The sequence below is a fragment of the Sapajus apella genome, unplaced genomic scaffold (assembly GCF_009761245.1).
Source record: "Sapajus apella isolate SASKATOON/1434 unplaced genomic scaffold, GSC_monkey_1.0 scaffold7, whole genome shotgun sequence".
In the NCBI taxonomy this organism is placed as follows: Eukaryota; Metazoa; Chordata; class Mammalia; order Primates; family Cebidae; genus Sapajus; species Sapajus apella.
The window spans coordinates 4,454,244-4,476,408 of NW_022436947.1; the positions used below are offsets into that span (position 1 = coordinate 4,454,244).

Genomic DNA, 22,165 nt, shown 5'->3' on the forward strand with positions numbered 1-22,165 from the left:
TTGACCCTGAATGGGTCTGGCTGGGTCCATGCGCTATCCTTTGTCAATCTCCCCACAAAGAAAGGGAGTGTCATTTTAAGACAATGCTGTTGAATAGAACAGGATTCCCATTTAGATTTTTGTGGAAAATTGTTGGCTACTTCTTCCTGCCCTTCTGGTCCCCAGTTGAGGGATGAAAGTCTCGTATGTTCTTTAACTCCATTCAACTACTTACTGCTTTTGATCCATGTCCTGGGAGGTCTTCCATGGCTCTGTTTCTATCCCCTGCTTCATGCTTCCCTAGCACTTCTCTGAGAACTTTGTGATGTTTCTGTCCATTACAGTGTAATTCTTTACCTGTCCATCTCCCCGATGGGCTGTGAGGGCTTTCAGCACAGTGACTGAATTGTACTGACATTTATATTCCTGGCGTCTAGCCGATGACAATTCTATGGATGTATTTGAGTGAAGACGTGAACTCTGAATTTGCATTCCTTTTTTTAAAAAAAGTATTTTTAATTGACAAATGATTATACATAATCATGGAGTACATAGCACTGTTTTGATACCTATAATATACAGTGATCAGATCAGGGTCATTAGCATATTCAACACCTCACACATTTATCATTTCTTGATGTTGGGTACATTCAACATCTTCCTTCTAACTATTTAAAATGATTTAATATATTATTAACTAGAGTCATCCTACAATGGTATAGAACACTAGGACTTATTCTTTGCATGTATGTCATTTATGCTCTTTCACCTTATGGGATGTTTGATTATCTATAATGTGTGCCATCTAACTTCTTGAAAGAGAATGTGTTCCTTTTGCTTATTACCTGCTGGGTTATTTAATTCTCTTTTGTCCTAAAAGTACCTATTAAAAGCTTCACACAGGCACTCTTGTCCTGATATACTGTAGTTTGGAGAAGAGGGACCATTCACTTTTTCTGTATTGTTCAATATTTTATAAACTTAGACCATATCCTCATTTAGCCACCTTATTCTCAGGCTACAGAATTTTGGTTTTCTTCTCCAGTCTTCTCTCATGTAGAAACTACTACATTTTCTGAATCATTTTGGGTCTCATTCTGTAGATCATCTCTAGCCTGTTAGGTATATATTGGGTGATTAACAGAAGGTTTGCAGGCTGGGCTGCAGATCTCGGTGAAGACGGAAGCCAGACGTGTGTTCATGTGTGTGCGTGCACGATACATGCTTATGTGTCTATACTTGTATGCAGTGATCTTACACAGGAGAAACAGAAGCCGCTTTGATATTTGGTACTTAGGTTCACGAGACTAAAGAAAAACTAAAGGACACAGGCAAGGAGCTTAGCTACAGTCACCAATCTATTCCTGCTTATGGCCATAATTACTCTTCACTCGAGAGAATGCTAAGCCAACATAAAGATGCTTTTGTTCTCCACTGCAACCCTCACTCTCTTGGGACAGAGACCATAGGGACCAGTGCTCAGAAAATAAATGAAAAAAGTAATTCACCATGACTCAGTTTCCCTAGCCTATTCAATACCCACAGACTCTCTCCAGAGTTAGAAGAGGCCCTGGTCATCTCTGTGAGTGATAACACAGTCCAGGAATGTTACTTCATCATTTTGACTTTTCTCTCTGTCCTCTGAGGCTAGAAACATTTGTGGTTTGCTACATGACTCTTATTTTATTACCAGTTAGCTGTTATCCTTGTTCCGGATTCTGCCTGAGCTTCTTTCCGTTATGTCTCTCTTGCAGCTAATAGAAAGCTATAAAAATGGAGGCAGTCTGCTAATTCAGGGACCAGACCACTGTTCACTCCTTCACCACGCAGCTAAAACCGGCAACGGGGAGATTGTGAAATATATCCTTGACCACGGTGAGTAGGCATAGTGAACCTACCCAGGATCACTTATCTGTGAAATCCATTGCATTTTCTAAGATACCCTTCATGCCGGCACTCTTCAGGATGGCAGAAATACTCTCAAACGTTTAGCCGGCTCCCCTGCTCATTTGAGGCAGTCATGGTTGCAGACCACTGACACCTATGGGCCATCCTAACCAAGCAATTAATAGAAACAATGTTCATACCAAGCTCTTTACAGGCTATTTTTCAGACTAATTAGTTTTTTAAAAATAAGGGACAAGAATAAATGCAGCCTGGCATCATGCACTTTATTTTTTCTAGAGTCCTTCTGTAAATTAACAGGTTGGGATTGCCTACCTAATCCATATTTGTAGTTCATCATTGTGAGGATTAATGAGGATAATTTTTTCCATCTTTCTAGTTTCTCATTTTTTTTTCCTGTTTGATCTCATTTATCTTTTCAACCCAAGTTACACTTTATTCTCTTTGAAAATGTCTGGTACTATTGTGTTGTCTGTGGCGGATCATACTAACCTTCCAGACTGCTTTCTAACTGGATTCCTAATTTGGTGCTAGATTGTTTGCAGAAAGTAGCATGCACTGTAGCATCTGCCTCTAAAAACCCTTAAGAAGCATAAACATATTTGATGAATACCAAATCTAAACTGTTACATTCAATTTCTCATGTTTCATAGTATTTCTAGGAATAAAGAACAGGAATAAAGAGGAAAAAAATACTGCCTAGCTAGGCTGTTTTTAAATAAGAAGGAATGAAAGAGTCTAATTCTGCTGGACTTTGGTATACAGAGAGATTGGAAAAGTTTCTTTGAGCCTGACAGCCTGTGTATGACTCCTTTTATACCTAAATTCAGCCTGTAGATGGTAAGCATACTAGTAAACATTCACATCCTTTTTGCTCCTCTTTTTATGCAATTCAGCAAGTATGTCTTCTTCCATTCATTGATTCATTCATTTAACAAATATTTGTGTAGTGCCTAACAGGAACTGCCTGTTCTAGACTGGTACACACACAAAAATAAAATACAGTCACTGTTTTCAAGCAATTGTCGGCTAAAGAAAAAAATATGATCGTGTGAACAATTAAATTTAAAACAGATACATGGAGCTGTGTTCAGTCCTATGGTAAAGCCACAAATAGATAACATAGTTACCGTTTATCAAGCACATATTTGCCAATTGCTTATAGTGAACACATCCTGTCGTTTGATCTTCACAAGGTCCTTGCAAAGTAGGTACTAGATTATCAGTCACGTTAGACTTCCTTTGCTTTGTCTTCAGTACCTTCTCACTGTGAAGATTATGCTTAAACCCTTGGTTTGAAATACAGTAAAAAGGGCGGGTTAGAAAAAGGAAAAGCCATGAAAGCAGGATAGCTGTGTTACAGGATTTCTTTACTCCTTGCAGGGTGGGTTGGATAATTTCAAACCTGTCTGCCATGGAAAGCTTAGGTAGGTGGGATGTATTTTTTGTGCTAAGTCTGGGGCTTATGATCATTCCTTCTCCTGTTTCCCTGGCTAATTAATCTCTTGCAGTTAAAAGCACTCCTTTCTGGGCAAGAGTGAAGCCACAATGCTATTATGTTATTTTTCCTTTAATAAGAAAATATCTCAGGATTTCTACTGCACAAAGCTCAGGTGAGGGTTAGATGTATACTGTTACTTTCTTTTTCTTCATCTCATAAAGTTCTCCTAGTTGCTGTCTTCTTGATCACTTTCAATCTACTGTCTTTAGTTTGCCCTTTACCCAAGACATTGAATACTTACTTGGATACCTTAAGCCATTTGGTGCCCACCTACCCTCTCTCTGGAGTTAGGTGAGAACACTGGCCATCTATTTGAGTGACAGCACAATCTAGGAATCTCTCTCTCCACACTCTGCCCCCCACCCATCTTTTTACCTTTCCTTGAGAAGCAGTATTTCCTCCCCTAGTCCTAGGATCCTCTCTGTATCCACTGTCTCACTTGGTCTCATTAGGAGGCTGTAGTCAGCTCCTGGTTTTGATGAGGCTTTATTGAAGGTGGAATCTCACATGTTTGGGGCTTTCAGCTGGAATGGCTGGGAGGCCAGGACACCTAAGCCTTCTCAATACCTGGTCTTTTTTTTTTCCAAGCTTCTTCACAGCATGGTAGTCCTAGGGTTCCTAGAGGTGAGACTGGAAGCTGCCAGATGTCCTGCAGCTAAGCTGGAAAGTTCTGCTTGATCTCTACTGCATTCTGTTGGTTAAAACAAGTCACAAGGTCAGCCCAGACTTAAAAGGCTGGGAAACAGATTCTACTGTTTGATGGCAGGAGCTGTGAATAGTTCATGGATATATTTAATCTACCACACTCCCTGTGTCCCATTCTCTGCAGTTTAAAGTGATGACACCATTCTCACAATGTCCTGAACGTCTGACTCACCTGGAATCCCTTAGAACTTTATTTTTCTATTTTTACTTCAGTTCTGGGTCGTAAGAATCCAGATTTCACAAATACAAATACAAGATGGCCTGGCATGGTGGGACCATAGTCCCAGCTACTTGAGCCTGAGGCAGAAGGATTGCCTGAGCCTGGGAGGTCAAGATTGAGTGAGCTAGGATTGTACCACTGCACTGCAGCTTGGGTAGCTGAGCCACACCTTGTCCCTTGAAGAAAAAAAAAAAGATGATAACAATAATGAAGTTTTTAGCGTAAGTATAGCCCATGCAATATTTGAAATATGATTACACTAAAAATGAAAACAGGAAAACTCCTCATCTGAGCCGCCCTAGGGACATGAATGATGAGGCCTGGGATGATATCACCCGGACACAGTGGCTTTTCGTTTCTTCTACTTCCTCTCTTTCCCCTGCCTCCAAAAATAGGGTCCTTAAAAGTACCATTAATCCATACTCACAGGGCTTGGCGTTTGTAACCCCAAATGTAGATCATTATACACCTGCTTCACCTGGCATGAATTCATCAGGCTCTCTCTGAGAGCCTTGAGCAAAACCTGACATTCCAATACAAATCAGTAGTTTCTCACCAACCTGCAGTGTCTCTTGCAAAGACTGAGTCACACAATACTACTCTGCCCGAATGGAAGGACACAAAGGAATTCAATCTTTTTTAGGGGGTTGGGGTGCTTATTTTTCCAATGCTTTGCTTAGATGTTATAAATTAATTGGCTTAATATTTATGCTCACGAAAAGAAACACAATAGTCATGGTAATCATCCTAACTTCACTTCTAAGCAAACAATTCCTGAGGTCTCAGAAGGCATTGTATATACTTCCTGCCCCACCAGCCTCTCTAATCACACAGGGAGAAAGACTGTGGAGATGGGAAAGCACAATCCATCTCTTTTGTTTCCAAATGAAATGTTATTATGATGTTCAGTCCAAGGATCACTGCATTTTTGATAGATGGCAATTTTTTTAACACTTTACTACGGTAGATGAATGATGGAGACTCAAATGCAATTGATTCTTATTGAAATTAGTTTTTATCAGCCTTCATAGACATTGTCAATTTCATTCTGACATCTACCTTATATTTTTTATTTATTCAGAAATGTGGATATAAAATCATTTGATATAGCCTAATTCACTTCATGCCACAAGAGCTAAACACTTCAGCTCAACTGTCCTTGTGTTTGTTGTTTTTAGTATCTTTAGTTGCTGATTCAGTTTATATTAACTGTTGCATTTTATGGAAAACTATCATAGCAAAACCATTCCTGTCTTTTAGATGATAGAAACTCCTATAAATTAGAGGGTTCTTGAAGTCAGGGACAAGTACAGAGAACACTACCCTTTCTCTATACTGTCATCACCTTCTTAAGGTGATCTCTGTTGATTGAAATAGTATCTCCTAACTTAACAATGATGATAACTCTGGAATACCCTGACCTGACCAAAAAAAAAAAAAAAAAAAAAAAAAAAAAGCCTTTCCAAGAGGTCTCAGTAAGTCTGGGATTTAGGGATATATGCCAGATTATGGCATTGTGTTTTAAATTAGCATCAGATTTGCAGTGGGTAAGTCTCATCAGTTTGAATTCATGTAAATGAAAAAAAAAATAATAAAACTTTTACTCTGCCAAAGATCAAGAAAGACATTCCTCCTGGTTACTGAATATTGCAAATCTCTCAAAGCCTTTGTTTATTTATTTACGTATTTTTTACGATTTGGTTTATGTCTGTCCTGTGGTTTCATACAACAGAAATCTGAAAAGGTGTTCAGACTTGACTGTAAGGATGCCTTTAGTAATTGCAGTTCTGCTGGATCCATGGGCTCTTCTCTAGGTGCACAACTGATGTTGTTTGTGGCTCTTGAGTTCACACTTCATTTGCTTCCCGCAGCCTGACTCCTGAGCCCCTCTCCCCTCTGCTCTGCCCTCTTCTTCATTGGCCCTGGTCAGGAGTGTGGGCCACCATCAAGAGGAGACCTGAATAAGAGTCCTGAGATTAGTTATTCTCCCAGACACAACAAGCAGCAGTTGATTTCTCTTCTGTGGGCTCTTTTAAAGCAGTCTGGGGGCTGTGCAACAGGAGTGTGCGGTGTGTTCTGAAAGCACCATGGGAACCTTGAATTTTTTTTCAGCTTGCATCTTCTTCCTTTGGATGTCCTCTCTCATGTATACAGCATGCTGCTTTCCTTTATGAAAAACTGGAATTTGGACATTTAGAGAGTTGAAAAGAGACTCAGGGAGGAAGAGCTAACAATTCCACAGAGACTGGGAGAGAAACTAAGGATGCAGGGATTCCAGCTGAGATTCCTCTCGGTGGTTCCCGCTTTTCAGCTCCTTTCAACCATATTTTCTGCCCGCTCCCTCCCCCCTGATTTGCCCCTCCAAGGGACTTTTGTGTTGTTTCTTTCCTTTGCCACCCTGCACACTCTGCTCTTTTGTTTTCATTCTCCCCACGCCTACCGCATTGCCCCCTACTGGTTTTCCTGATAGAAATCTCACTCATGCATTTCCTTTTTGATTTCAATGGGTTATTTTGTCTTCCCTCTTTTTCTGTCTTCAGTCTTTCTTTTCTCTTTTTTTAACCCTCCTTTTTCTGCCTCTGGTCCCAGAGAGAACCGACCACCATCCTGCTGGGACAGGATGACAGTGCTGTTAGCATTCCCAGTGCCAGCTCTCCCCACATCTGTGCAGCTTTTGTCCTGTGGCAGGGGAGGATTTGGAATGGTCTGCTGGCAGCGTCAGGGAGACTAATGGGAAATGAGGGCCCAGAGAGAGGCCATGGGAAATGGAAGGAATAGCAAAGGGGATTCGGAGGCATTGGTGTGGGAAGCAAATTAAAGGATGCATGTGACAAAAGGCACGTCATATATACTACAAATATAATGTTGATGACAAAGTCACATAGCAGGAGCTGGGGTATCCAACAGAAGAGCCTATGGAATGAGTACTGGGCAGCAACATTGTAATTTGGAAGGCCTGGCTACTTAACACGATGTTCACTTTCTTGTTTTGAAAGATTTGTGAAGTTTTGCTTCCTTTCGTATTCCCTGGGCTTCTCCTGAATACTGATGTGTATGTCCACTTAACAGAATTTTCTTTCCCTTAATTTTCAGACCATCCCCATATACACAGTCTTTTGAATCCATGTTTCAATTATGAATCTTTCTCTCGAAGTGATATTGGCTGGGATCCAAAATGCTTTTAAAATGTCTTTTATTCATTCATTCATTCATTCATGAAAACATTTTAATTCTGTCCTGGGAACTTTTAAGGAAAAAAAAAAAAACTATCTGTAACAATCACCACTAACCTCTATTGTTCTTAGTGTTTTAAATGCATTCTCATATTTAATTTTTACAACCCTATGCAGTAAACTCTCACTTCTATTTGACAGGTGTTGAAAACGGAAGCATGGTGGAGTTAGGTGACTTGCCAAAACTCATCCATATGTGAGAGATGGTCTGGGTCCTCCATATTCCTAATACCAGCAGGGGAAATGAAACATGGATAGATAACCACAATGCAGGGTGGGGCCCTGTGAGTGTCATAAGCAGAGTTCAAGTGCCAACTGGTCTAGGTTTCTGGAAGAGCAGCGGACATTTTCATCTGAAATTTTCCGGGAGAAATCTGCACCCATATCTCCTCAATAGGGATTTTTACAGTATTTTTTCTGGTGCAGGTCAGCCAAGGGATGAAGAGTGGACATTTTAGTAAACCCTGAAAGAGGCAGAGGCCTGAGGTTTCCTTCTCTACTGAGGAAACAATAGTGAATTATCTGCTGACAGTTTGATGGTCTCCTTTGAAATTCCTTAGGGGAGAGGCATAGTGTTGGCAATCAGAATGTATGTGTATATAAAACAAGCCCAAAACCCAGATGTTACCCTTTCACATACATTGAAGGAATTCAATTGTCTTTTTTTTATTTTACTCTTTTTGAGACAGGATCTCGCTCTGTCACCCAGGCTGGAATGCAGTGGTGCAGTTATGGCTCACTGTAACTTTGATCTCCTGGGCTCAAGGAATCTTCCCTCCTTATCCTCCCGAGTAGCTGGGACTACAGGCATGTATTGCCACTCCCAGCTAATTTTTAAAATTTTTTTTGTAGAGTTAGGGTCTCGCTATGTTACCCTGGCTGGTCTTGAACTCCTGGGCTCAAATAGCCCTCTCACCCGGCTCTCCCAGAATTCTGGGATTACAGGCATGAACCAACGTGCCTGACTAGTCTTTATTTTTTCCTCTCTTGTTTTTCTCCTTTTCTCTCTTTTCCTTTTTTAGTGAGACTCACATTAACTTTCCAGAAATCACAGGTGTTATTGTTTATACACTAAAAGCCACAGGGTGCAGTTAAACTCCACATTGTACAGTTAAAGCACAGCTCCCTACTGGGAAGTGCAAGTTCAAATAAGGAGAAGAACAGCCTTGTCTTAGGCCTCTCCTGGCATCCACTTTCTGTAGCCCCTTCCTTGCTAGCATTATGCAGTCAGTTTAAAGTGCGCTAAAAAATGATTGGAAAATGTACCTGTACTGTTAAAAATAGCTGCCCGTTCCCAGCTGTAGTCAGCTGGCTGCTGCTTTTGCCTCTTCCTGGCCAGTGTTCAAAATGTTCTGCTATTTTGTGATTATCTATGTTGATGGGAGAATAAGGAAAGTTGAAGTTAATTAAATTGATTATTTCAGAGCCATTCTCAAAACCCTTTAATTGGCATTTTTTAAGATATTAATTAAGAGCAAAAGTTTCTTGCCTTAGTATTAGTGCCTCTGCTTCTCACCTCTGTCAGCTGCAGAGGATGAAAGGGTGCAGAGGGAGAGAGAGTGATGGGTAGCCGCAGGCATGCCTGACTCACAGACTGGATAATCACCTCTGGAGTAATTATGGGTTGGCTACATTTGTAGTGATTCTGGTCAGAAATTGTGAAGAATAGTTCTCTTCCTTGTCCCCATCTTCATATTGTGAATTATTGCTATGCTAGCCCAATTAAAATGCTTCAGGATCCCCTCACGTGCATAGAGACTCAGACTCTGGAGGACCGTGGACCCACCATGGCACTTTTCTGAAGGCACCGAATGACAGTGCTGAATGAAGGGGAAAAGTAAACAAGGCCTCTGTTGCCTAAATAGTTGTGCAATTAGCAGTACCAATGGGAACAGAGCTACTAATGAGTTCAGGCTACTCATGTTCATGGAATTCCTTTCAAAATGAGTGGCTTAGAATCTTCGCTGAAGGTAGCAGGCACTCTTTAAGAGGACCATTGGGTGCTTAAGCCCCTTGTTGACATTGTGAAGAGTACCCTGTTGGCAGCTAAACAGGCCTGAGGTGCTTGGTTCTCAGGACACAAAATTGGAGTCAACAAGTAGCTTCACATGTAAGTGGGAGTAATGCAACCCTTTCACATCACCATCCTTCACTGATATTCCCGTATCTTGACATAGTGTGACGTGCTGTTTCAGGACAGAGAGGACAGAGAATAGGACACTTTATGCTATCTAAAGCTGAAGCAGTACCTGTGGTGTGGCAGGCACTGTTTTAAGCACACTATGTGTATTGACTCCTTTTTTTTTTTTTTTTTTTTGAGGCAGAGTCTTACTCTGTCGCCCAGGCTGGAGTGCAGTGGCACAATCTCGGCTCACTGCAACCTTAACCTTCTGGGTTTAAGCGATTCTCCTGCTTCAGCCTCCTGAGAAGCTGGGATTGTAGGTGCGTGCCACCATGCCTGGCTAATTTTTGCATTTTTAGTAGAGATGGGGTTTCACCATGTTGGTCAGGCTGGTCTTGAACTCCTGACCTCAAATGATCCACCTGCCTTGGCCTCCCAAAATGCTGGGATTACAGGCATGAGCCACTGTGCCTGGCCCTCTTGAACTCTTACAACCACCTGTGAGATAAATATTATTATTAATTTGACTTTATATATGTGATAACGAAGGGGCTGAAAGATTAATTAGACTTGCCAAAGACCTAGTCTGTAGTAGAACAGGGACTTTTAACCAAGAAGGGGCAGCTCCAGAAACCTCACTCCTAATCACTGCCCTTTGCTGCTTTGCATTTTGGGTATGTGGGAGGATGAAGATAATTATTCATTTTATCTTAGAATCACAGCACCAAGGAACAAAGAGGAATGAGTTAATTTTTCTTGTTTCCTTAATATGGGGTAGGTGATAGAGGGATACAAAAAATAATTAAGGTGTTCTTATATTCAACAGATACACAATAATTTATTTATGGAAGGCATGAACTCAAAAAGTGAATACATAGTATGAGGGTAGAACCGAATAAGTGCTTTAGGAGTTGAGAGAAAGAATAGATTCCTCCTGTCAAAGGTCATCTTTTCAGAGGACCTTGTCACAGACTAGCTTTTAAAGAACATGTCAGATTTAGATATGAGGCTATTATGGATAGGGAGACCTGGGAAAGCCTGAGAAGTTCATGGTTGAGTGTGTAGTTACCACTTTAGTTCCAGATGAAAGACTGTGAGCTCCAGTGTTTAAATACTTGGGAGTAAGCAGTAGATATGCTATACTGAAAACCTAGAAATCTAGATGATAGAAGACCTTCTTATCTTTCTTGGTAACTACTTCTGCATGCTAATAATGTTCCAGGCAGATACTGGCTAGGAAGTGTATTTGTCAAATAGGACAAACAGAAAAGACAAAATAAGAGAGACTTTGCCAGAGAAGATTCGCCTGGTCCCAGTGAATAGCAGGTGTGAAAGAGAGGAAGTCAAGATGATCTGGATAACCAGTAGAATTGGGAAATCCCATAACATCTCTGTTATATTCTCCTTGGCCAATGAACTTTAGGGTGAGAGTCATCACCTCTTCTTCCCCTCCTTACTACGCACAGTAAGTTCATTGTTAATAATAATGATATCCACCAATAAAGAGAGCAAATCCCCAGGATCGTGGATCGTCTTTCTAAAGACTAAAATACTCAATACCTAGAACTGTGTTTGGCACTTACAAGTGTATTTATTCATCCATGCAACCAAATATTTAAGCATCTCCTTAGCTCCAGGCTCTATAGTAGGCAACAAGGAATGACACAATGCTAGACAAAGCATGGGCCAAAACTTTAAGGGGTTTTCTAAAGTCTGGTTACGGGGAGAGATAAATCAGGTTATTTAAAAATACTTTGATAAATGTTATGATCAGTAACATGATCATATATCCCCCCCTTGCCTGGGATGGTCCCAACTTGGATGATAAATGTCATTACTCATTCAACTATAGGAAATAGGGTCAGTACATAAAGTGAGGATTGTATAGGCAGATGTTTAATAAACTGTTTGAAATGGGATCATAAAGGCCTTTATGGTGGGGAAAAAAAGTCTCTGCTGATACCTACGGGCTGAAGAAGGCAAGAGATGGCAAGGAGAGGAGCAGTGGTACAGAGCTAGACAGATGGACACTCCAAACAGTGTTTGCAGACTGAATGGATTGATTCGTGAACGCCTAAAACATTGTGAAGGGGGCAAATCACACAATTTTTCCATTCCTAAGGATGCTTCTACAGTCACTGGATGTGTGTGCATACTATTTCTTTCTGATCTGGGAAGGGAAATTTTTAAAAAAGTGGAATTGTACTCTGGATGATACGTATAGTGCCTTACAGTCTTAATATTATGCTTCATAAAACACCATCCCAAGCAACTTGTTAGAGAATGAGAAATAGCCCTGGTTCTTAAAGGCCACCTGACTTGCCCCTTTCTTCCTAGTTAGCCACTTAATTATTTTTCAGTTATTATATTCCAGTTTTATTTCTTAAACTTGATTGAAAGCTTCTTGAAGCAGAGACCATACCATTCTTTTCTATCTACCATTCTGTACATATTGGCTCATGAAGATTGGGAGTTTGGTGACAAGGAGGTAGAGGGATCCTTTTATTTTTTCTTTTTGTCTTATTATTCCTGTCCCCAAATACAGCTTTGCAAGCCATTTTAATTCTGTGACTATAGATTTTCTGATAATGTTTAGTTCTTGAGCTTATTATTTATGGCCACCTTGCTTTCTTCTTATTTAGGTCCTTCTGAGTTATTGGATATGGCAGACAGTGAAACGTGAGTGTTGCCTTTTATTATATAGTCTAGATTATTTTCTTCAGAGCATATCTGGGAGAATAATTTAATCTATAGAGCATGTCATAGGTAATTTTAGTTTAATTCAAAGTCCACTTTCAACTGTTCATAACTGTGCAGGGCTAATTGCCTAAATAAAAAATTACACAATACAAATTGATGACAATTGTCATAATGCTTGCCTCCATAGTCAATGGTAATCATTTAGAACTTGCTTCAAGCATTGTACTTCTATACTGGTACATCTTGGAATGCTGAGAAGCCTAAATAATTACACTTACCTTTTAATATACTTATCACATTTATTCTTTCCTAACTTGGGTTTCTGAGAAAATGGGGCCCTACTGCCCTAAGGAATTCTTCACATGTAATGACATAACTCTTCTCTGTTAGTGTAGAACAAGACAAGTTATGAACCACCACTGAAGAACTAAGAACGTAGTGACTGCATTTTCTGTCTTCTGTGATTCAGAGAAGGGATCCTAATTGAAAACGTCATCCACTCTGAGATGGTGCCTAAACTGATAATAATGTTTGTTTTCAACCTTATTTTTAAAGCAGCGAAATAGCTACTGCTTCTTATTTAGAGGAACAAAGAGGAGCAAAGATAGGCTGTACAGCTAATCCTGAAAGCCATATTTGAAAAGGTGTCAAGATGAGTTGGTGGGGAGAGGAATGAGGTGGTGAGTAGCTAAGCACACAGGAAGGAGGAGAAGTAGAAATGAATAGAATGGAGAATGGATGAGAAGCAGTAGAACCGTGAGTTAGTATACATGGAAGAAGCTGTCTATTGCTCCATAAAGCTGGTCCACAGGCCAGCACCTCTTATTGACAAGATTATAAGTGGTGCCATCACTTACCCTCTTTTGCCTTCTCTAAGGGCTGCTATGACTTTTCCTGAAACACTTTGGCATTTAGCGTCTTGGTGACTTTGGGCTCAGTATAGGAATATCCTCCCCCCTATACAGCCTGTCAGTGATGGGGAAATAGCCAGTTTCCCTTGCCCCTTCCCACACTGAGTGGCTGGCCTCAGGCCTGCTGCCTCCTGGGGAGAGCTCTGGCTCTCAAACTCTCCCAGAGTCTCACTGTGCCTCTCAGATATCCTCTGTGGCTGCCCCCTCCTTCCACCTGCCACTCACACAGAATCTAAAGTGGATAGAGCAGAGTGGGTGTTGGCCTGGCTCTTTGAACAACTTGGGTTCTCAGGAGATATTCCTCTGCAGGCTGAGTGGCCATCAACCAAGGGCTGCATGCTGTGCCTGAAGGGCCAGAGGCACTCCACACTGCTCCCTGTTCCTTCACCCAGTGCCCTTCTCACTGTTCTCAAATGTATGAACAGAGAGAATGATACCCAGTGTTCAGCTACATCTACACAATTGGTCTGTTTAATACTGCATTGACTGTAACCTAAATCAAATAGTAGTAGTTTTTTTAAAAAGAATTACTAAGCCTGGTTAACCAAAACTGTTTCGAAAGGGGACTGGAGTCAGATATTAGGATCAGGTGATGACTAGCTCAAGGAATTTTTAGAAATCCCCTTCCCGAGTCCCCAGAATGTACCCTACAGGCAAGGTCTCAGCAGCCTATAGGGGAGGAGATTGAGGAGCACCCGACATAAGCTCCCCTCACCCCACTCCCTGCTGCCTGCAGCCCCTTTATGGGTGGTTTTCAATTTCATCTTTGATTTAGGGGTGAGACTGCACTGCACAAGGCTGCCTGCCAGCGGAACCGGGCTGTGTGCCAGCTTCTGGTGGATGCAGGAGCATCTCTGAGAAAGACGGACTCCAAGGTAACTCGATGAGTGAGTGCAAACATCCTCCCACTGGGCGAGATGGAAGACACTGTTGCCTTTGCTTGTGACCATAGCACGGACATCCTTTCTGTGCTTATGGAAGTGCCTGGGGATTTGGAAAAAGGAGGAAAAAATAGAGTGCTTCATTTAGAGAAACTGTGATTTAAATGTATAAGCACAAAGGGAGGGCGTGTGCTTGCCTATGGGGCTTTATAAACCTCTGAACATGTTGGCCTTGGGACTTTGGGGTTGTCCTGCTGAACGCTAGCAGCCAAGTCAGGGAGTGGAGGTCCAAAGCCCAAGGAGAGGGGTCCGGACCATGTTCAAAGACTTTGGCCTGGCTACTGAGAAGCCCATTTGGGGTTTTCCTTCAGTACTTACTCCAATGTGGTTTAAATTCTACGATTTATATGGCCCCTTATGTGGATGCCAAACAGATTACTTCCCAGCTCCCAGGATGGTGGGATTTGGCTTTGATATGGTTACAATCTTAAATCTGGTGTGCTTATGTGGTTCTTCATTTTAAAAAATTTCTTTCCATTTGTTTTCTAATATTATTCTCTAAAAGTTGACCTTAGAAATTAGATAGCATGGGAATTACTGTCATTTATAGGTATAGGAGCAAAAAACCTAGAGAAAGTTACACATACCCTTGGATCAGTAGCTGAGCCTTAAATTAAATTGAGCTCTTTTGAGATCCAGCCCAGTGTTGTATCAGCAGGTTGGTGGTTCTCATTTGTTGCCAGAACACCCTAGCCACGTAACAAAATCGGTTTGTTTATAGAATCTGTTTTGTTGAGGTACAGTGATACCTGTGGCCCTGTGGCTTGAAATGTGGTTGGTTTCTTCACGGCAAACGTTATGTAAATCTGGACTTAAAGTGTGCAACTATCTTAATAACCGGGTGGTGAGGCCAGAAATGGGTAGTGTGGCATGTGTGCCAACCTTGATAGCATCAGCAGATGGAGGTGAGGCCTCAGGGGAAACTGTTTAGAACTGAAAACAGGCTGCACCATGAGCTGTTTCAATTTGTAGAGCACACCCAAGAGAAAGGGTTGAAAGATCGAGGAAAGGAAGAGTTGTAACTTAGCAGAGTTGACCCAGGGCTCAGCCTATAAGAAAGAAGAGAGAGAGAGACAGGAGTTAGTTTACATAGAAGAGCAACCCCATACAGCAGGGGTGTCCAATCTTTTGGCTTCCCTGGGCCTCACTGGAAGAAGAATTGTCTAGGGCCGCACATGGAATACATTAACACTAACAATAGCTGATGAGCTGAAAAAACAAAAATCACACACACAAAAAAAAAAAAAAAGAAAGAAAAAAAGAAAATCTTATGATTTGAAAGTTTACGAATTTATGTTGAACCTCATTCAAAGCCACCTGGGCTGCGTGTGGCTTGCAGGCTGCGGGTTGGACAAGCTTGCCATAGAGGATTCTGATACGCTCTGAGAGTTTTACAACACTCTCGGTAGATTCCAAAAAAGAGTGAACCACTTAACTGTAGACAGTCGCAGAGAAGAATCTTAATATGTAGATGAGCCCTTCATTAAGCAGGTACCGAGTAGCTCAGGTGTTGGGCCGATGATTGTAACCATGACACATAGCTCAATGACTTAGAAGCCTAATTAATGGCTTAAGCTCCATTAGATTTATTTAAGTGATAAGAATCTGCCTATGTGCTATGTTTTCCCTGGGGCCTCCTCAATCTGTAGTCTGCTTTATGAAGTAACTTTGCCTCCCAAGTGGGTCTCTTTCCTTTCTGAGCCAGTTGTGTTGTATAGAGCTCTCTACTTCCCTGGAAACTCGCCAGCACTCTTGCTTTCTGGCTGTCTAGGCATCTCAAACACACTTGAGCTGTGTCCTGGTTTCTAGTGGTCTGTTACCTGTCCAGCTAGCTAATTTGGTACGTTATTTCAAATGGCAGATATTAGGTTGGTGCAAAAGTAATTGTAGTTTCTGCCAGTAAAAGTTAATACTTTTTTCAGTGTGATGTTCTTCTCAGATGTTATTTGTACTCAGATGTTTTGATGTTTAACCTGATTGAGAAACACACACCATGCAGTCAAGATTAATGGAGCCAGGTTACGGAGTGTGGCTGGCCTTGTTGGGACCACTCAGACAACAGCAGGGCAAATGCCTCTTTACCATATAAAGGCTGGTCCTACAGTCAACTCAGATCATTTTTTAAAAAAAAGAGAAGCCGTGAAAAAGAGGGACAAATCAAACAGGAATCAGGAGACCTGGCTCTTGAGCAGGTCTGCTTTTTTATCTTTCTAAGTTTCTGAATCAGATAAAGGACTCAGTGTTCATGGAAACGTCTTTCTATTTTGTGTTGTGTATGTGTCTGCTTTTTCTTTTTAAGTACAAGTAACTTATTTTTATAATTATAAACCATCACATAGAAAACCAGTAATGTAGGAAGATATGCCTCCAAAAGCAAACAATTGCTGGCAACCTCACAACCTAGACCTAAATATCATTAAACTTTGAATGCTCCCTCTTCACATGTAGATATGCCTATTTTTCTCTCTTGCTGTTTTTTTTTTAACTAGATGAAATCATACATACATGATATCATATAACTTTTCACTCAACGTTATTATTCTAGAGATCTTACCATAGGAAATAATATAACTATACTTCATTACTTTTTAAGGATTTTTAAAATTCTGTCATTCTGTAACTGGATGCTAGTTTAAAGTTGAATGTGATAATTACAACTGAATCTTCTGGAATTTTTTGAAGAGAAGCAGCATCCTGAGACGCAGCCTATGAGATGCTGAGATCTCCTATTAGAGATCACTTCCTTAGGGATCAACTCAAAGGCCCACTTCAGCCATCTCTCTGAATATTTGGAAGCTGGAAATTCCAACCTCATTATTATTGAAGTAAAGACACAATTGTCTACTAAGACTGCAAACAAGTTGAATCAAAATTATTATAGGAACTTCAAGCTGGTGGTGAACTGCTAAATCACAAATAAATAAAATTTTAGAAAGATTCTAGAGCCGTCGGTAATTCCCTTTTATCCTGTCCCCAGTAGGCTATGTAGAGCAGGTTGGATTGAGGTCACCAGTATCTGTTGGGATAGCTGAGATGACAGCTGAGAAGTCTGTGATATTTATCAAACTCACGTGCATATGAACATGGAGCTATTTCTTTGGCACAATGATCATGCCTATACTCTTCCTTTAGAACTTAATATAACTTTTTAAATAGTTAAAGCTATATCCATTGAACAAAAATTAGAAATTTTGAGGAATTCTAAGTAATACCTACAGGCATGCAAAAGAATGGACACCTTTTCCTCTTTACTGCTGACTTCTTATTCAATGGCCTCAATGAAAAAATATCAATATATATGCAAATGCGTGTATACGTGTATATACAAATGTACAAAAGGTATTATAGTAGCCTATAAGAAATTATGTGATCATTTAAGATGTTGATGTAAAGAATGTAATGACAAAAATTTATGATATATTACTAAGAAAGGTTGTAAAACAGTAAGTAAATGAATTGTGGTTTTGTTTTTATAAAAAATATGTATAGAGGCATATAAAAGACAAAACCTAGTTATCAATGAAAGGTTAATAACGGTTATCTTAGTTTGGTGGAATGATAGAGATATTCCTTTTCTTCTTTGTGCTTTTCAACTTTCCCAAGATTTCTTTAATCAATATCTACCACTTTTGTGTTGAGAAACTAGCTTAGTTTTTAAAGAGATGAAATGCTATAAATTGTGGAGAACTTAACTGAAGTCTTTGAAACCCACAAAGAAAACCTTTCAATTTTTTCTGGCTATCACTTTCTTTTAATTTCTGAATGTTGATTTCCCACGTTTAGAATAATAGCAAGAGTCCTAAACTAGAAATCTAAATGCCTGCCTCCTTATTTTTTAAATTCAGTAATTTCTATCTCCCCATGTTCCAGAAAGGCTCTGTGTTTTAAAACTCACTTTACCCAACTGTTTCCTCCTGTATACTGTTAACCTCTGTGAACTTCTGTTTCTCTAGTATAAACCCCACACATCAAAAGTGATAAACTCTTTCCCTTTGATTTACCAATCAGTCACACATTTTAATTTAATGCTCATATAAGACGAGAGATTTGAAAGTGTCTTGTAAACTCTAAAACACAAAATGTGAAAGAATCCTTACTAGCAAGTATCTTTGGGTAGCTCTGTTTCTGTGATTTCTGTGGGTTTTTTTTTTTTTTTGGTTTTGTATTTCACAACCAGCGCTTGTATCTCTTTCCTTCTCACTATTTACGTATAGGGTAAGACACCTCAAGAGAGAGCACAGCAGGCTGGGGACCCAGAGTTGGCTGCTTACCTAGAAAGCCGTCAGAACTATAAGATCATTGGCCATGAGGACCTGGAAACTGCTGTTTGACCCTGGTATTTGGGCAAAGAGAACGTGAGCAAGCGTATCACATCTGCCCTCCCTGCGATCGGGCAGCTACCCTGGAAGAAGCTGATGGAATTCATATATCTGTCTCTCTCCTGCAAGGATCTACCTGAGACCATGCCACTAGTTTTTAAGGGCTACCAAGATGTACAACAGAACATGATAGCCCATTGAGAAGGAGGCAGGATACCTGGAGATTTGTGGAATACAGTGCGAGTTCCACAAAATTTGATCCTTATTGCTTCCAGCAAGTAGCATGAACTTCTGTGTTTACCTGTATAATTTATTTTAAAGATTCAAAGGATGTTTGTATAAATGGCACTGCTCCCTCCTCCCCCTATGCATTGATTTTTTTTCCCCTGTACCATACAATTCTACTGTAACTACCTATCAACTTAAAAAATATATTATCTCTTCTCTTTACATTCAATCTTGGAAGACCACAAGATTGTCTGAAGGCCTTCTAAAATCCTCTGAATGTCCTGCAGAAATACAACTGTAAAACCACTTCAATTTCCAAGACTAAATATGTCAAGACTATTTAGTGACTCTGCATGTCCTCCCCCCCCCCCCCACCCCCCCGTTTCATTATATAGGAGCTGGGAAGTGCCACGTGGATAATGTCAACTTGTGTGCTGTATCTCTGAGGAATGGTGAGGTGGCATGGGAGATGTCTGTGCTTGGAGGTACCTCAGAGAGGTAACCCAGGGGTCAGCCCAGGCTGCTGGGCTGTAGCCAATAGCCATGCAGGACTGGTTCAGCTTGGGCTGTCTGTACAGCTCCGTACTGCCTATGTGTAGCCATCTTTGCCTTTTGCTGCAATAGAAGATGAGCAAAGGATTAAACAGAGGTCCACAGCTAGTCTGCAGAACCATTCAATTTTAAGCGCTGTTTAAATTGCCCAGGAGAAAGTCATGTGTGGGAACTGTGGTTCCGGGAAATGGAGCACTCTAACAATGCTTCCAAGCTTTGTTGAGTGATAATAGAAAGCAGCCTAATTGACTTGGAAAAAAAAAAAAAAAAACAGCAAAAGCAAAAGTAGCAACATATGTCAACATATGTCACTGAAGTAGAGAAGAGCCATTGGAATGTTGCACAGAGGCTAACAACTATAGACTGTTGGATACAGTGGTGAGAGGGACCCCATTTTAGGTTTTTCATTTAGGTTTTTGGTTTTCATTACTCCAAGGAATTCTTGACTCTAGGACAAAAGCTCGTTGTATGAGTTCCAATGCCAGATTTATGGAATGCCCGGATAATTCAGAAGGATACTTCAACTATTATTTGTCAGGCCCAAAGGTTGTACTTGATAACCCCATTTTCTATGTATGGGGTTCTCTAATATTAATTATTTTACCTACTTTATTTTCCCCTTTCAGAAAGTCCTTAGTGCAAACCACTGTGGGAATCTAGCCAGAAATGTCTTTCAGATAGTTAGAACTACAACATCTAAACCTGCCACAGATCGAATGGTACTTACAGGTACTTCTATTAGGGACTCCGTGATACCTAAAATATCAGAAGAAAATGTCTGTCTAACTTTCTGTCCAAATATCTACTTGACTTGGGGGTAAGTCAAAAATAAAAGTGGGTGTCCAAGGGTTCTGCTTTGGTGAAATCTGATGTCTCCTGAGCTTATTTCCATTTTGTCCTTGGACACAGCAAAGTGCTTCCCTACTGTTTCTGCATTTGATGATGAATGATGGTGTCTCTACATTTAATTTAAAGGTCTAATGGTGACATTTTGCTTATCTGAGTCACATTTCAGTCACATATCATCATTTTGAAAGTACGGCTATGATGTACCATGTTAAATAGGAACAGCCTTTCAGTGGATGGGGATTCTATTACCGTAGTCTCTCCGTAGTCATTTCAAAATCAGATTGTTGGTGGGAAGATGGATTGGGTGGTGAATGATCTACGTCCATTTATCAGCCTCAGAAATGGAACTATCTTTTGGATATTACAGGAGGGACTGCAGCAGATTGTTTCCAGAAGCCACAAAAATATACTCCAGGATAATTTAATCACTGGACTTCTGCTGGGAGATTTTTAGTTGGTGGAACTGTCAAGGAAATGTGATGACAGAAATATGATCCTTAAGACAGACTGGAACCTGGCTTTGAATGGCATCTTCCATTCCCTGGATTGAGCCAAACATTTGGCCAAGCAGTCAGTTACCTAGTTATTACTGCTGGGATGAAGAACTCTGTTTTCCTCAACTGCCGTCTCACATTTCTCTGTGAATGCTTCCAAGTAGCCCAGAGAAAATTTAGGGTATAGGTGGCAATGGGCCAATTTAAATAGCTCCAATTGAGGACATAAATCTGTGGCATGAAAAATGATGAGTTAGTACTATAAGATCTCTGATGCATCTGGAAATTGTTTTTTTTTAAAAGGCATTAGAGTTCTATATTATTTGTGGAGACCGATATTTGACATATCTCTTTGAAAAAAGCAAGTAACGCTAGGACTTGGAATTTCCAAAATAAAGTGAGCAGAGTAACCACATATGTTATGGATTTAATATTAAACCACCTCTTGTAGCATTTTTTAAAAATTGGCCCTGAGCTTTAGAAAGAGCTAAGACCTTATGGTCTAGCTCTTATGAGTTTCCATCTCAGCTTAAGTATATTGTATCCCCTCTAATGGGGCATCAGGAAGTAGAAAAGCAAGTGGTCTAGTCCTGGTCTGAAGAGCCACATAACTTTAACAGACATAAAAAGATGTGCCCATAGAAATATCATTTCTACAAAGACTACTGAGACAGTGCTGCAAGAGACAGCTTAGCTGACTCCTCTGTGTTTGTTTCTTTGTGTTGGGATTCCATTTTTAGATGAGATTGATAGAAGAATGGAAAATTAAAAGTTATTAAAAGACAACATTCTGTAACCTGAAAGGTAGTCATGTTTGCAAGCTTATATTTTAATATTGTGCATTTAACAAAATAGAACACAGTTAAACTGTGTTTATCATATTCATGGACTTTATAAAGAATAAGAGAGATGATTAGTAAGCCAACAATGAAATAAATACCATGACTAGGAATTTTGCTTTGAGAGTTTTTTTCCTCTGTAGATGTGATAACCAAAAACCAATGCAATTTTTGAAACAGAATTTAGCTGGCAAATGCACAGTGATGAAATTAGTAATGACTGGTCGAAAGTCACACATACCTGTTGCTCCATATCCGTTCAGAATGGCCGCTTTGGCAGATCTGCCTGTGCTAGGAGCTACTCAGCATCACTTCATTTTCATTTGGATCTAGTGAGAGTCCCTTTGCCTAATGAATTCCTAAAATTTATTTATTTACTAGAACCCTCATATTATTCATGGCTTAAAACATGACACAGCATCTTCATTTTATTACATGTCAATTTTATTAATATTTAGGGGGTTTTTGTTATTAAAATGGCAGATGCTTTTTATAAAATGTTTTACTGCCACAGATGAGTTTATAAAATGTTTTACTGCCACAGATGAGTATCACATCCAAAGTCAAGGCATCCTTTTGTTCTGGTGTTGTGTCCCACTTCCCAAAAATAAATGCTGTTAACACTGATGAACATTGCTGCTTGTACATGATGTCAGAAATACTCCAA

General features: G+C 40.2%; 1 protein-coding gene and 1 long non-coding RNA gene across 14 annotated transcripts in view; one reads left to right on the forward strand and one right to left on the reverse strand.

Annotated features, from left to right (window-relative positions):
* Window positions 1-20,951, forward strand: part of DGKI (diacylglycerol kinase iota) — a 445,403-nt gene extending 424,452 nt beyond the window's left edge. For 12 of the 13 annotated variants that reach the window (XM_032275881.1, XM_032275878.1, XM_032275879.1 and 9 more), the window contains 4 exons: window positions 1,734-1,854; window positions 12,308-12,344; window positions 14,052-14,151; window positions 18,432-20,951. In XM_032275881.1, the coding sequence (XP_032131772.1) occupies window positions 1,734-1,854; window positions 12,308-12,344; window positions 14,052-14,151; window positions 18,432-18,548 (375 nt within the window). In that variant the 3' untranslated portion in view covers window positions 18,549-20,951. The remainder of the gene's footprint in view (window positions 1-1,733; window positions 1,855-12,307; window positions 12,345-14,051; window positions 14,152-18,431) is intronic. The other variant, XM_032275890.1, reaches the window with a different exon arrangement.
* On the reverse strand, window positions 2,762-13,489 carry LOC116550112. Its single transcript, XR_004268224.1, has 3 exons — window positions 13,223-13,489; window positions 8,810-8,913; window positions 2,762-4,076 (listed from the first exon to the last, which is right to left on the reverse strand). It is a non-coding gene; the product is annotated as an uncharacterized LOC116550112 (long non-coding RNA).
* Window positions 20,952-22,165: the final 1,214 nt, after the last annotated feature.